This window comes from Pygoscelis adeliae, unplaced genomic scaffold, assembly GCF_000699105.1.
Source record: "Pygoscelis adeliae isolate BGI_AS28 unplaced genomic scaffold, ASM69910v1 Scaffold429, whole genome shotgun sequence".
NCBI classification, from domain to species: Eukaryota; Metazoa; Chordata; class Aves; order Sphenisciformes; family Spheniscidae; genus Pygoscelis; species Pygoscelis adeliae.
Genome location: NW_008825561.1, coordinates 551,283 through 567,166, shown reverse-complemented (window position 1 = coordinate 567,166; position 15,884 = coordinate 551,283). Strand labels below are relative to the sequence as shown.

Below are 15,884 nucleotides of genomic sequence, written 5' to 3'. Positions count from 1 at the left end.
GGAGCAGTAATTTTCCTGGATGGATGCTTTTTTGCTGTTGTTTTTCATTGCAGTTCCTGTACCCAAGCTTCTTGTCTCCAGAAAGGTTCACCATCCCACTTCCTCATGTCCTCTCCCTGGTCACAGAGGAGGAACCACAGGCTTGCACGTGGTGTGTGCCACCGGTACCTTTTCCCTTGAATAGAAAAAGGCTGGCTCTTAATACCTGAGGCCTTGGTTGGAGTGCGTGAGGAAAACCTACCCTTCTCAGCTTGCTCGGACATTCTTTGGGTCAATCTGTCCATGGCCGAGATACAGGCCCATATGGAAGAAGCAATACTATCTTTGGATTCTCGGAGTTGTCTGGCCAGTTCATCTATAGTTGGTCCCCCCGTGTCTGTCCAGCTCATTATCGCCAGGGGGTGGGTCTGTGACGTCGGTGCATTTCATACAAACATTTGCCCCAGGGACCACGTGCCCTGGATTTCATCCAGGTCTTTGGATGCCTGGTTGTCATCCAGGTTGTTAGTTGTCATCCAGGTTGTTACAGATCACCTCCAACATGGCTAATTCCCTCAGATATTGGATACCTCTCTCAATGTCGGTCCATTTGCTTTGGGAATTTGCAAGTTCTTCCTTGAAGGAATACCTGTCCTTCACACTTGACAGGAGTCGCCGCCGAAGACTGAGGACTCCTGCCTTTTTTCCAATCCCTTTGTCAATGGCCTTATCCTTAGGAAGGGATCCTAGCTGCCGGGCTTCCTTACCCTCTAATTCCTGACTACTGGCCCCAATATCCCAGCATTGGAGTAACCAGCTGAGAATTAGCTCACCTGGTTGATGGCTAAAATCTTTTTGCATATCTTGCAGCTCACTTAGGGATAGGGATCGGGTGGTTTCTGTCACATTTATGATTTCAGTCTCTTCGTGTTCTTGTGACTGCTCTGCTGCAGAACAGGCTGCTGCTTCTGATTCTTTCTCGTGCTCCCTCTTAGGAGAAGCTTCTTCATCCCTTACTAAATGAGCTGACTTCTGCTTCCATTGTTTCTTTTTAGTTATAGGGGCAACTAATACAGTGTCTGGTGTACCCATAGTGTCTGTTGGTATCTTTTTCCTCTTTTCTCCCTGAAGGTGCTGCATAGTAATAAGCAGTGTTTGGTAGATGCCGGCCAGGGCCCAGCACAGTGCCCTAAGTTGTGCCTCTTTGGAATAGCCATGGCATTTTTTTTTTTTTTCCAATCACTTCATCAGGGTCCTGTAGTTTTTTGGGAGTGAAGTTCCAGACCATTGGAGGTGAGAAGTTCTCTAGATACCTGCCCATATTCTCCCCCATGCCATGCCACCCATGACCATACTCTCGTGGAGCCTGGGTCATATTCCTAAATTACTTGTTAACCTTAGACAAAACTGAAGCAATATTCCTAAGAAATACCAATAGAAGTATTTTAACTACCCAAGGATGTTAAAGATACTGAGAAGTTATTATAACAAGGGAGAAAACATCACAGAAGAAGGTAGCAAAGGTGCCATTCTGTATTTACTCCACAAAAAACCTCTCAGAGGAACAAGTATAATTGTTAATTGTCTCCATGAGATGGTACCCAAAGTACAGTAATAGCTTCAGTACAGAACCCAAATACCAGATTAAGCTCAAGGTCAGTGTTTTAATAACAAATCTCCCAGGCAAAACATCACTAATCACTACAGAGCACAGCAAACTGCAAAAGCCAACACCAGTCCGTAACACGCACAGCAAAAAGAAGAGCATTGCAAGATCAGATTAAATTAATATCGAGAACAGATAAATCAATATCATGACCCGCAACTGTTAACAGATATAAATCCCTTCTAATACACTCTGGTCAATCTGTTATTATCTCAAACCCTTTGAGCCCCATCTTGGGCATCAAAAAGGACTGTCGTGGTTTAACCCCAGCCAGCAACTAAGCACCACAGAGCCGCACACTCACTCCCCGCCCCCAGCAGGATGGGAGGTAAGAGAATTGGAAGGGTAAAAGTGAGAAAACTCATGGGTTGAGATAAGAACAGTTTAATAATCAAAATAAAATAATAGTAATATCAATAATAATAGTAATAAAATGTAATGAAAAGTAAAATAACAAAGAGAGAGAAAAAAACAAGAAAGACAAGTAATGTAAATGAAAACAATTGCTCACCACCAACCAACTGATGCCCAGCCAATCCCTGAGCAGCGGCCCACCGGCCAACCTTCCCCCCAGTTTTACTGGGGAGCGTGATGTCCTGTGTTATGGAATATCCCTTTGGTCAGTTGGGGTCAGCTGTCCCAGCTGTGTCCCCTCCCAACTTCTTGTGCACCCCCAGCCTCCTCGCTGGTGGGGTGGTGTGAGAAGCAGAAAAGGCCTTGACTCTGTGTCAGCACTGCTCAGCAATAACTAAAACAATCCTGTGTTATCAAGACTGTCTCCAGCACAAATCTAAAACACAGCCCCATACTAGCTACTATGAAGAAAATTAACTCTACCCCAGCCACAACCAGCACTCTTCCACAGCACCCACATACCTTTTAATGAAAACAGATTTTAAATATCAGCCCCTGATACGGGAGAAGGTGCCAAAACAACAGAATGGTGTGTCTTTCACGGACGTTATGATGCCCGTCTATGAACCAAGAGACCTTACTTCAAGCTCAGAGTCTGATCTTCAGTTAGATGGAGTGTGCAGACAGATAACACATTTAGCTGATGGAATGGGCCCCAAACTGCAGTGGTCCTTGTCTGACTACATTGCTGCAGTCTAGGCAGCTAAACTCACAGGAAGCGAACACTTCAAAATAAATTAAAAGAATAAAAATAATAAAAATAATCATTCCCTTATGGGAGTGGCAAACACTGGATCAGTTCAGCTGTATTACGAAACCATTACTTGAGGGGACAAGCACTCAAAAGTCACACATCCCACATGCATGAGTGGTGCTCTGATAAGAATAATACAATATAAGAATATCCAGGAGAGGTCAGACCAGAACAAATGTCCTCAGTATCTTATCTCCAACAAGGTCATAAGCAGATGCAAAAGAAAGAATAAAAACAAGGCAAGCATGTATAATTCCCACTACTGCTCTCCTAGCCACCAACTATTTTCAGCTCAGGGAACTTCTGAGCTCAGTGTGGTTTCTGTATAATTCATAACTCTCAGTGGATTTTTCTTCCACGTTTGTGTCCATTGACCTCTTGGACCCATGTCAACTTTCAGTACCCACAGTACTTGGCACGAGTCAGACACTGTTGAAGAACCACTTCCCTTTACTTGCTTTGACACTGGTTCTTACAAACTTAATATGTTCTTGTTCTTGTACTGGAAAGGCATGAAATTACCCATGCCTGTCTGGGTCACTTGTGACCTTACAGACCTCTCTCACATTCCCATCAGTTGTTGCTTTTTCAGATTGAGGAGCCCTAACTTAGTTGCTCTGTATGTGGAACTCATCCCACTGTTTGATCGTTCTTGTTATGGTTACCTGAACTTTCTCCAATTCTACTATATTCTATCGGGAATGGGGAACCAGAATGGTGCACAATACTCAAGGTGCAAGTAGACCCTGATTACTTGCTAGAATTCACCAGCAAGAGTGACCCTTCCCACTGTCATATGCCTTCACAGTCTTGAGGCACATACATAATGCAGTGCCAGGCTCAGACAGTTGACAATTACATCCTCTGAAACACTGGACAGAAGTTCCTATCAGTAACCCAGTACAGTAGCCTGCACATACTGGAAAAGAAGAGAGGTAAAATTCTTTCAAAAGCATTCAGCTATTTTACAGACTAATACCTACGCTACACAGGATATAACTGGGCCATTATAAATTGCTTTGTCAGAACACTGGAAAGGAAGCATAGGCTTCATGAATCCCAGCTTTCCTTGGCTCTAAGGATAATACAAGTGAGCTACCTCTTTCTCAAAGAAGTCTCCTATCTCACAGCCTAAACTTTTAGTATTTTTTAAGCACATGCAGTGCAGAGAGATGAAGCAAAATCAAGCAAAATGGTTTTTGACACCTGACCTCTTGCTTCCTGCACTGTAAATCAGGAGTGATGACACTGAAGTCAATAGCCCAGAGTACCCTTCCTATCGAAGTCTACTTATTCCTATCATTCTGCTGGTGATAAACATGGTTTATACATACTTTAAGAACTTTATATTCTGCAATAGAGCTGTGAATGGGTATTAGTTCCATGCAAATAATGCCCAGACGACTCATGTGTAAACCTGGTACCGAACAGTCAAGAATACAACCCCTTTAGCCTCTGTTCAGCCAAATTAACCCTCTCGTATATCTATGCATCCCTATAAAAAAAATGCCTTGCAACCTTCAAACTGTGACTTGCCAGAGGTCTATGTGTAGAACATGAAACTACTGAAGTTTGTTTCTAGCAGTATCTCAGGGCCCAAACTTAGTAATAATAGTAAATTTGGTTCTTTAATGGAGTGGTATGCTATCCTCCAAGTAAGCCAGTATAAAGCAAAATTCTTTATTTTATCTCTGTTGTTACTACAGTAATTACAAATACTGAAGATCAGCCACTTCAAGATTCTTTAAAAAAATTCAATAGCAAAATCATGTCATGTCCAATTCAGTGGCATTCTGCATTTATTTAATAAGGGTCAACAGAATGCTAGCAAAAGGCAAAGTTTAGGTTCAAGCTTCTGCAGCTGTAAGAGATAAGAAAGCCAGAAAGTATCCATTTAGGACCTTAAGATACTTGAAAGGAAAATGAAAGATAAAAAGATTACAATCCACAGAAGAGATGCTACTCTCAACTGAGAATTCCAAAGGCACTGAAAAAAATCAAATTGCTGACCTGGAACAGAAATTCAGACAAGAAAGTATCAGATTGATGTGAGTCTTCAGGCTCTAAGACAAGAGAAATGGAGATATTCCTGCCACAGGGTATTAGGAAAATGTTGGAGATAAAAAAAAGATATGGAGTGGTTGTACAGCACTGACCTCTACAAAGTGCATGTCAGAGTGGCTTGGTCTTTGAAAAGACAAGAAATCCTCCACAGCTTAGCTGAAAGATGGTGTTTTGTTCCAGCCAGCACATTCAAAGTTGCAAAACAAGTAATTAAATCTGAATAGTTTCAATGTTCACAAATCATATTCCTTCTGGAATTCACTTCTATGTGGTATTCTGTCACAAACAACACTCTTACTTGGCTACAGTGATTTCCACTGTAGAGAAACACAGACATCACAACTGATTTGTTTTTTTTCCTAACAGCAGTCACTAATTTGATATTTCTAATGCAAAACCATGGTAAGCTTTCAGAAATAACAAAGATAATGCAGTATGGAGTTCCACTAAATTAAGCATTTGTGGCTATAAATTGCAGGAGACCATTCACTAATGATTCCATTTCTGGGTCACCAGGTTGCATTAAACTAAGTCAAGAAGGAGATTTTACCAAGCACTATAATCCAAGCCTTCTATGTGCAAATAAGTACTCAATATATTAATAGAACATTGAACTAGGAAGCATGCAAGAAAAGCATGGGTTTTTTTTCTTGAAACAACTGAAACTGCAGAGCACAAGGAGAGTGAAACATTTCCTATATTTCACAATTTGCTTTAACAGGCATACATGAAATAGTCTTATCAGACCACAAACGCAACAGGAATATCTTTGCTTCAGTTTTAAATAGGGCTTTTTTTGTTTCAATGGAAAACCCCCACTGTTGGACTTTAAGTTAACATTTTTCTCACTTCGTCTTGCCCAAAGCCTTAACTATAGATCTAGCTCAAATTACTTCCAAAAGCTGGACAGTCTCTTCTGTATTCAGGATTTTTTTCTTTCATAAGCTCTTCTCTTTCAAATGAGACAAAAAAGGTAGTATTTTCTTGCTGTAATTAAACACACTGTTAGTTTCTATTTAATGCTCCAAACCATTAGATCTGGTAAAACTTTCTTATTTTCCTGTGGTTTTTCTGTGAGAGTGTCATTGCTTTTATCATTTCTTCTTCACTGTTTGTCCAGTGATATTTTAAATCTTATCAAGACTGAAGCAATGCATGCCCCAGTTGTACATTATCAATATAGAAAATCACATAGCTACTTACGAGAGAATGTTGCCTGAGGATTAATTACTGTTTTGACAAACATATCGAGGCTGGAAAACTGTGCACTTAGTGGCTGAAGCAACATTTTTGCTCAGTACCCTAATAATCTACATAATGGAGCATATAGGGCCTTAGCAAAAGGTTTGATTTTTTTTTGTGGATTTTGTCGTTATTCAACTTCTCACCAGTAGCTACAGAAATGAACTTGAGTAATAACTGAGTGTTATTTGTACACCATAGCTTTTATCCAGGAATCTTAAAAACTTTTTAAAGGTGCATACATACTGTTCTCTTTTCTACACAGCTTACAGCCATGCACGCCAAAGTGAGATACCTAATACAGAATGAAACAGGATCTAAGCTGGGAAGCTCCTAACTTGGAGTCTTCCATTTTACTCAGCTATCTGTTGCCTCCCCTCACAGCTGTGCTCTCAAAAGGCACTACCAGGAATATTTTTTACTGCACAAGGTATGTGGCTAAACTTGTGCACAGATATGACTGTACAGACATTTTAAGTCATGCATGAACACCAAATACCATCTCTACAAGAGAAAAAAATTTCCAAGTCATGAAATCACACCAAAATACTTTTCTGAGCAATGTTTTTGGAAGGTTCCCTTTATCTGTGTCTATACTGTGAATGTGAAACTCAGTATATTAAAAGGCACTGAATCATGATCACTACCTGATTAGCCAAACTACATTAAAACTGTTGACACGTCTGAAACTTGACACTGATTTCATCTTTACTTACAAATATACCACTTGAGGGAAGTAGGACTTTGTCTGTCCTATTTTCAGTTGTCCCTAAAGGAAGATACAGTCTCATTGTTACCTTAGTGAAGGCTCGGTAGCACAAACCACACAGTTCCACCAGGTACGCCAGAGTGAAGACAGCATTCTGAATTACAAAGCTTAGTAATTTTGAAAAAGGCTCCAGAAGACTCTGCAATGATGTGATTTAGAGAAATCAATAACTGCTTGCACAGCAAAACAAAAAGCATTCCAACACTGAAAATGGAACAGCATTATTTTTAGCTCAGAGGCTATCTTGCTGGGATTTACACTGTTTCAGTCAAAAGGCTATTCTATCTAGCATTTGCCTTCATGCTTTTATGAGAAGTTAGATGCAAAAAATTAGAAAACAGTTTCACCTCTGACACAATGCTTATGAGATAGAAGAGATTCTGTAGTGTTTATGCAGGAAAACCTCACTGATCTCAGTGGAATTGTACTGCAGAACTTCTAAGGAAGTTCATTACTATCTTCTTTTTCTTTTTAAAGAAAAAAAAGAGGAGGAAAAAAGAAGAGAACATCAAATCTTTAAGAAGATATACATTCACACCCACACAGGAATGTAAGCCCACACACACTTTACTGTAACCTAGATTCCAAAGCTCTTATCATTCTCCAAAGAGTATCGGACTGCACAATTTTATGCTTATATATAATACTTTCGTACCTAGGGGATAAGAACACATTCATAGAATAGTGCAGGCTGGCTAAATCTGAGGCAACAGAGATTTGTCTTCTTGGAACTTACCCTGGTGGCACTAGTGGTAGGTATCTTCAACAAGCAAATCATGATTCTTAAACTAGAATCTAAAGAACACTGTGAACATATTTGAAGGCAGGAAAGAAGAAAAAAAAAAGAACAAAAAACAGAGTTAGTACCTTTCTGTGCACATCTTGCTTTTAGTGGTAGCAGCTATGAATAAGTTATAGGTGAAGTCTGAAAAATGATCCCTGATGATTGATCTTACTTACTTTGCCTAAACTGGCTTATTCCTGAACACACAATCATATCCCTTCAGTGGTAACAGACCACAGCATGGGCCTTGAGATGAGAAAATTTAACTAAAGGGTTAGTTTAGAACAGTTAGCTTTACCCCTTTTAATGACAAAAATTTCCTAGAAATATATTTCCACTGTAATAAAAATGGATGGGGGGGTAAGGACGGAAGAGTGGGTTAGCAGGAGGTACGCACCATCTACCTCATGTTATATTTCTGTGGTTGCCCTGGGCTATGACATTTTCCCCCCACACTCCAAGACAGGGCTGCAACTCACACCCCATAACATCAGAATGCGCCCTGGCAATAGCTGCTCCAGAGGCCCCTCTAAAGTTGTTCCTTATGGTGTAATTGATTTTTCTTCTGCGTAAACCAGACAGGTTGCAGCAGTGAATGGTACTTTTCAGGGCCTATCCATTGTCTCGCCTAATCCCTGCTGCAAACATCTAGAACAGCAGAGAGTCATTTATGACCCTAGAGGAAGGAACAGGAGATGGAAAGTTCAGAAGCAAGCAATTGTTTTACTTGTATCACTAATGATATCTCCCATGAATAAAAGGGAAATCAGAGTAAACGCTCCATCTAAATGTTCTGTGAATGGCAGACAGGCAGTTGGAACTATTAAGATCCAATTAATTTCTTTTTATTTATTTCAATTAGACAAGATGCAACAGATTGGGGTGGCTAGTATGCAAAGGGGATGGTTATTGCCTGTTTGGCTTAGTAAGTGCTGCAGGATAGTGCCTCAATTTACCAAACCTAAAGAGGTTTCAAGGTCTGACTATTGCATAATAGTGCCGAGGAATTTAATATCACTCATGTAATTTGGTGGTGACACCCAATCTAAAAGACAATGTTATAAGTCACAAAGTTAGATTTTGGATCCCTCAGCTCATACTGAGCAACACTGTTTTGCACAGAAGAGATTACCACTGGGCTCACTCACACCATAGGAAATAAAGTCAGAATAAGAGTATCAGAATCCCATGTTTACTGGTAAGACTCAGAAAAGTTTTTACTGTGTTTACTGAAAAGACATCTGGAAACATATACACCAGGAGATAAGAACCCTCTGTATGTCCTCTGAGCACTCAGAAATCAGAGCCCAAAGCTTCTAGATTCAGTTTCTGCAACTATATTCTGATTACAGCCAGAACTACAACCTGGTCAGCCAAACAGGCTAGGCTCAATTCCCGGTAGTCTCAGTTCTCTCTGTCTGTCTGACTATTGTGCACTTTCAGCAAATTAATTAGGTGGTGCTGCTCTTCTTGAGTGTTTTATTTTGTTTAAACAGTTAAAACCAGACGGATTTTTATTGCCAAAATGCTGGTTTCTCTCAAATGCAGTATTCTAATCTGGCAAAGACAGGGCATGGAAAGTGTAGAGGAAAAAAGCCAACAAAGAGGCGAAGAGTACTCTGGTCAGAGTTGTTATTGTTACCCATGGAAAATATAATTAAAGGGAGGGATCAGACATACAATAAATCCAGTCCTCTGGAAACATTAGTTGAATCATTAGAAAATATGCACAACAACCCGCTCTGATTTCTCATCCACAGCTTTCCCACTGTTTCGGTACATCCTGACTAATGGCAGTATAGCTCGTTTCAGATGTCCATACATCATACCTTAAGTGGCAAAACACAAGGGAGTTTAGTAAGGAAGGTCTGAAACTGATTACTAATTGTGGTCCAGAGGTTGCTGGGCGAATCCATCGGCAAGGCTTCCATAAAGGTAGCAATATTTTCCAAACAGCGTAGCATTGCACCCCCTGGTGGTAAATTCTTTTTGTTGTTTAAACCCTGGGAAACAAAACGAGAACTGTAAACAACTGTACACATGCAGAAATGGTCCCTTAAGCAATATTTGGAAATGCTGAGGTTAATTTGTTCAGACCAAATACTACTTACCTCTTCTATAATGCTAATGATAAAATGTTGTGCAGGGAATTTGAACTGTGTATGTGACAGTTAAGTCTAGTTCAGTTCCTAAAGTATTGATCAAAAGATTTTGAGCCAAAATGTTATAAGCAGGGTCCTAACTCATAAGCTGCCTAGACTGGCAGGCAGTAAAAAAAGCAGAACTAGTAAAGTATTCACCAGTGGATTGCCCTCAACAAGTTATGTTCATTAATGTTCAGTTGACCATGTATACTTTGTTGGCTTGTGTACTAGGGTCAGGCCTGGAAAGTCATAAGCAGTTTTAAAGTGATGTCAAAGTGTTTGTATGAAGCAACTGCCATGTTCTTGGAAGAGCAGGATACATGCAAGTAACTAGTGCTAGTGGAAAGATAAAAGTTACAGTAGAAACAAGCCAAGTGCACAGAAGACAACCAGCGAAAGGCAGGCAATAAATCTTTGGACTAGTTAGAGAAACTGCCAGCAGATACAGGGGAGAGGAAGAACTGAGATGTATGAGCAGAAATATTCCTGAAAACCAGAAATAGTGCCAGGGGAATGGATGGTCCACACTACCAATGTGTAGGACAGCTCCAGGAGCTGGTCTGAGGGGAAGAAAAAAAAAAAAAAGAAAAAAAGAAAAAGAAAAACCTATCAGTGAGAGCAAAACCCAGAAGGAAAATGGTGTGGACAGCCTAATCCTTCTTCCAGGGAGGACAAAACAAAAATTCACATTGCTTTTGGTGATGCAAGTTTGAACTCTTAATGAATGAGGAGAAATGATCCAATATGCCTGATAACGCTAATAAAACTAGCACCATTAACAGAGCTGATTGATTGCCAACATACCTCTAACAGCTGGCTCAGAGCAGCAATGGAACTCAGCTCACTGAAGTCCATAAGAGACGTGGCCAAGGTCCGTAAAAAACTTCCATCTGAAATTCAAATTACATTTTTACACTGACTGTCCATACAGAGGTAACTGAAAGGGTCAGAAATGCACTCTGGTACCACACATTACCTTTAATATTACTCTGGAAGAGCTGGGGGAAGATGCCGTTGGGAGCCAGCTGATGGAACACACAACGGAGGAACTGCTTGGCCACACCTGCAGCATTTCCAGGGATCATCATGCTGAAATGAAGGGAAGGAAAAGGAAGAATAAAGAAATTGCATTGCAGATGTAACACTTCTCAAACACTTCTCAAAGATGACTACATGGAGAAAATAAAGATGATCCTATTCTTTTTAATTATGGAAGTGTTCAGTTATGAGTGAGACAGTCAAAAGCAGAACTGTCCTGATCTCAAAAAACAGTTCAGCATGTTGATTTTATGACTTCAGCTCGACTATGCAGAGCTGAAAAAGTTATGTACACATACCTAAAGTATTTGTCTCAATAAATTGTTGCATTTTTCCTGATTCTCCACATCGTTTTATTTGTGAGTCATCTGAGTCTGCAATACAATCCTGCTCTCATCTTGCGTATTTCAGTGATACAGGATGAGGTTCTTGGCTTTACCATAAAACACATGAACAACAATACTAATGTCTCTTGCAGTTTCCTTCAAGAGATGAAGTACTTCCTAATCATTCATAAAATGAATGGTTTCATTTAAAAAGCTAGAGTATTATCTATTTACTCATAAACTGCACATCTTAACATCTTTTTACAGCTTCTCAAAATGAATTTATCCTATTCAGCATCTGATTTACATAATGAGACATCACTACCAGGGATTCTCCATAGCCAAGGATGATTCATTTGATTGAATATATGGAGATAGTTTATCAAGACAAATACTGAACACAGAATAAGCTAGAAAAAGCTGCACTGAAATTGTGGAAACCAGAAGGCATCTTTGAATTACGTCTGAATCTGAGTTTTTTCAAGGTCTATACGTACGAATATGGGTTCCTGGTTCATCTTCAGAACACAGGAGATATTTTAAACAAGTGGGAAAGGACAGGTTTTTCCTCTTACTCATAAACCTTAAATAATTTTTTAAAAAGTTAAATTTAATTGATTTCAAGGCCAGAGAGGATGATGTTTCATTTTGGCCAAGGTATTCTTTGCTACCATACCTTTCTGCTTGATTAGAAAAACTGGTACTTGATGCCAACCTGGAATAAAAATAAATAAAAAAAAAAATAAGTGAAGCTCATATGCTTTTTTGTGTTTCATTTTTAAGTAAGCCAATAAAGTATCGGGGTTTTTTTTAAATAATAAACAAGAATTTTAAAGAACGCTTAAAATGTCACCAAAAAGGTCTTCTGAAGAGCAGTTAAACTCAGTCAAATCACGTTTGCACGACATATAAACTCTTATTCAGTCTTGCAGTCTCACAAATACTTAACAGCTCTAAAGACAGTTCTACTTGCCTCCCTGCACTAGCACGAAGATAATGAAGTATAACTATTGCCTTACATGCACAACATGGATAATTACTAACCTAGAGGGATTTGGAGAAAAAAAAAGTTTGCCAGAAGCTGCCTGATGACTGAATTGTTTCTGATTAACACAGCCACATAGACTAAGCCAAAATTCTCTACTTAGCAGTCTGAAGTGAGGCTTCTAGTTCCAGATTTTGACACCTAAATAACTGGCCTAATTTCAGAAACACTAAGTACCTACAAGCTCTTACAAAGCAGATGAGAAATACCGGGTTCTTAAAAATCAGGTCATTTATTTTAGTACCTAAATATAGATTTTGAAGCCAAATATGAGCATTCAGTGATGAAAATACTGAACACAGTCTCAAAGCAAAATCATGCACTTCAATATCCAGGACATGTAAACGAATAGAATCAGGGCTCATAATATCAAAGCACCACACCTTTAATACTAAAAGCCACTGAAAAGCAATTATAAATATGTACACTGGAAGCATCTCTTATATACAAAATACCATGCATTTTTTACTTTCATCTGCCGTGCATCAGTATTTCAGCTGGTATAAGTTGATATGTGTAAATAGAAAGTTCATAGAGCTATGCTAATTTACATCTGCTGATGATCTAGCCTTCAATGTTTATCTTTGATTCACAACCCTTTTAGGCTGGATTTAGCTGTTGCTCAATCCTCTGTCAGCCTCTGTTCTGAAGACAGTTTCGTCTCTAGTAACCACTGCAAAATCCAAGAAGGACCCTAAGGCAGCTCAGTCGAATACATCAGTGTAAACCAAAATGGATGATGATTTTCATTAATGATGCATGACAAGCTGGGAACACAGCATACTTTCAACAGTGCAATAATCTCCGGCTGGATGGTGCAGGGGATTGAAGATTATATTCTCTTCAGTTGTCCCAGCATAAATCAGAAAAACTCATTAGAACCCCTGACTCCACTGTTGTTAAGAGGAGTCCACACTAAAATACAACATATTAATTCTGCTGTGCAAAGCTAATTCTGGGTGAAAACAGGTCTGAGGCCACCTTCAAGCAATAAAGACCTTGATTCTGGAATAACTGTAGCATCTGCTTACATTCAAGCACATGAGGATTTCTACAGAATGCAATGAGACTAATCACATGCCCAATGGACACTACACTTATTTTCAAGAATCTACTAAAGCGTAGAAATAAAACAGCATAAAATATTTCTTCTAAAAGAAATCGAAGTCCTATGCAAAGTTTTGCATTATTGCATTCAAAAGGAGAGAAAGTGTGGTTTTTATGATAGATAAAACATTTGGTTTCTAACTTTGGAAAAACTTCATGAGACATGAACTGCACTAAATGCTTGGGAGCACCTGAAACTTTTTGAAATTTACAGCTTGTTTACAGTATTTATCATTACTACTCCAAATATTTTGTTACACAAAGGCCATGAACCCCCATCATTACCTCCACTTTGCAGACCACAAAGCAGAACAGTAAATGGACAGTAGACAGTAAACGGATGTGTTTAAATTTGTACATATTAAGAACAGAAGTTAAGCTTTTCAAAACTCCTCACTAACTCAAGAGCCTATATGCCATTTTCAAACAGGGCTTTGATGCTTGGAAACCTAAATCTCGCTGGAAATCAACAAAATAAGAATCAACAAGTCAAAAATCTTGATTCAGGAACTAGAGCATAAAGTTAAGTGTATGCCAGAATCTTATATACATATCAATCTCTAATTGTCAGTAACTTGAACCCAGAACTTTTTCTCTTCTGAAAATCCCAATAGATGCCTATTTGTACCTGTGGGTACCCAAATAACTTTTGAAAATCTTTCTGTGTAATGTTTAGATATTCTGAAAGACCCTGGATTTCCTAACTCGTTTCCTCTTCTAAGCATGAAAGTAGTAGTTCTTTTTCTATGAATAAAAATGTAAAAGTCTAATTCATTCTCACCTCTGCTGTCAGATGGGTATTTCGAGGTAATGATACGGCACCGCTTGATGAAAGACAGTGACAGGTTATATACATGAGGCACCTGAATGCCTCTCTGCTTGTATATGCTACTTATTTTGCATGTATTCAAAATAATTCCTTTGTGGGGAGCCTCTTACTGGACTTCAAATTTGTCAGAAATGACAGCCAGTAGGAACAACACAGGACATTTACCAGGAATACCCCATGTTGCATGCCATCTGCTGCTCTAAATCAGCTGTCTCACTCTGAAGATGCAGCATTTCTTCCTCAAAGCACAGAAGAAGGTAGCCCGCTTGGCCCTCATCCCTTGATAATTTATCTTCCAAATGATTTACTCTCCGTGACTGTAGTACTGCTGTATTTACAAGAATCACACAGAATGGATAGCATCTGTCTATATTAGAAACTTTGCCTCCATCAGAGTTCATTAGCAGTGACAGCAGGGAACTGCAGCCTTGCAATTAATGGGAATGGAGGACTTGAATAGCTGCTGTGTTTAAATGGAATTGGGAGGTAGTGGAGAGGCAGGGTTGTGAAGAGCCATGCCCCTGCAGAAGTCACAGTCAACCAATTTTAACTTCAGTCACTGAAAAGAACATGGGAAAGCAGAGCTGCGCATCATTTCTGCACTTCTAGTGCTGCTCAGAAATTTATTCTGAAACACCCTCAACGTATCCCTCCCACCTCTTACGCAGAAAGTTGTGGAAGTGGCCAAGGCAGCAACAACAAGTAATACAATAGTAATGGTGTGCTTCAATTATCCCATGCACATTGGGTAAAAGTCACAAGAGAAAAATAATAGACACCAAATGTTTAAGACCTTATTAGAGACAATCTCATGCAGCAGCTGGTTAGGAAGCCCTCATAAGGAGATGCAACTCTTTACTTAGTCTTAATTAGCATACAAAATATTGTTGAACAGCCTGAAGAACTTCAGGTATGCTAACGAATTATCATACCTAGGAGTCAATAGTCCTCCAGGAGCAACAAAATTCAGACAAGCTGACCACATTTGTGCATAATTTCTAAAGCAGGAACTACATAAAAGTGAAAAATTCCATCAAAGCAGCAAAAAGGGGTAGCCAAGAGAATTAGTCTTTACAAGAAACACAGAAGTTGTTTAAGAACATTACATTGGAAGCACAGGGCCAAGGTACCCCACTTGTTAAGAAAGACTTCAAGTGAGCAGAAGAAAGGAAAGATGAGGGAGGTTATTAGAAAAAAGAAGGTTTCTTTCAAACAGCTGAAGTCATGTCTCAAATGAAAGCAGAAAAGAACATAAATTCTGACAAATCCAGTGTAAAACAACAAGAAACAAGGCCAAAAAAATGATTCAAGGAGCAACTAGCAGAAGGAATAAAAACTAACAGTAAATTTTTCTTCAAATAAAACAGGATCAAGAAGCACACCAGAGAGTATGCTGCATCGATTGCTTTTCAGGTAATAAACAGGGCACTCAAGGAAGATAAGGGTACTGCAGAGAAACTGAATTAATTCTTTACATCACTGCTTACAGTGGGACAAGCTGGGGAGATTCCTGAGCTGGGACCTCCCTTTGGAGGGTAAAAGGGGAGGACATCAACAGAGCTGCCCAAAATTGAAGTGACAGTGGAAGAAGTTACATAAGAAATTGATAAAATGATGAGTAACAAAGAAGCAGACAGAACCAGATGTTATTCACTTAAGAGTTCTAAAATATGTAACTTCATATAGTGAAGTTTATGTAAACCCAATTCCAGGCACAAAATTC

The 15,884-nt window shown here is 39.3% G+C and overlaps 1 protein-coding gene across 1 annotated transcript in view; it reads right to left on the bottom strand.

Annotated features, from left to right (window-relative positions):
- Nucleotides 1-15,884, bottom strand: part of LOC103923928 (protein unc-79 homolog) — a 113,706-nt gene that overhangs the window by 35,226 nt on the left and 62,596 nt on the right. The window contains exons 33-38 of the mRNA XM_009332368.1: nucleotides 11,857-11,895; nucleotides 10,793-10,905; nucleotides 10,621-10,706; nucleotides 9,502-9,675; nucleotides 7,625-7,693; nucleotides 6,917-7,027 (exon numbers count right to left, since the gene is read on the bottom strand). Coding sequence (XP_009330643.1) covers nucleotides 6,917-7,027; nucleotides 7,625-7,693; nucleotides 9,502-9,675; nucleotides 10,621-10,706; nucleotides 10,793-10,905; nucleotides 11,857-11,895 — 592 coding nt within the window. The remainder of the gene's footprint in view (nucleotides 1-6,916; nucleotides 7,028-7,624; nucleotides 7,694-9,501; nucleotides 9,676-10,620; nucleotides 10,707-10,792; nucleotides 10,906-11,856; nucleotides 11,896-15,884) is intronic.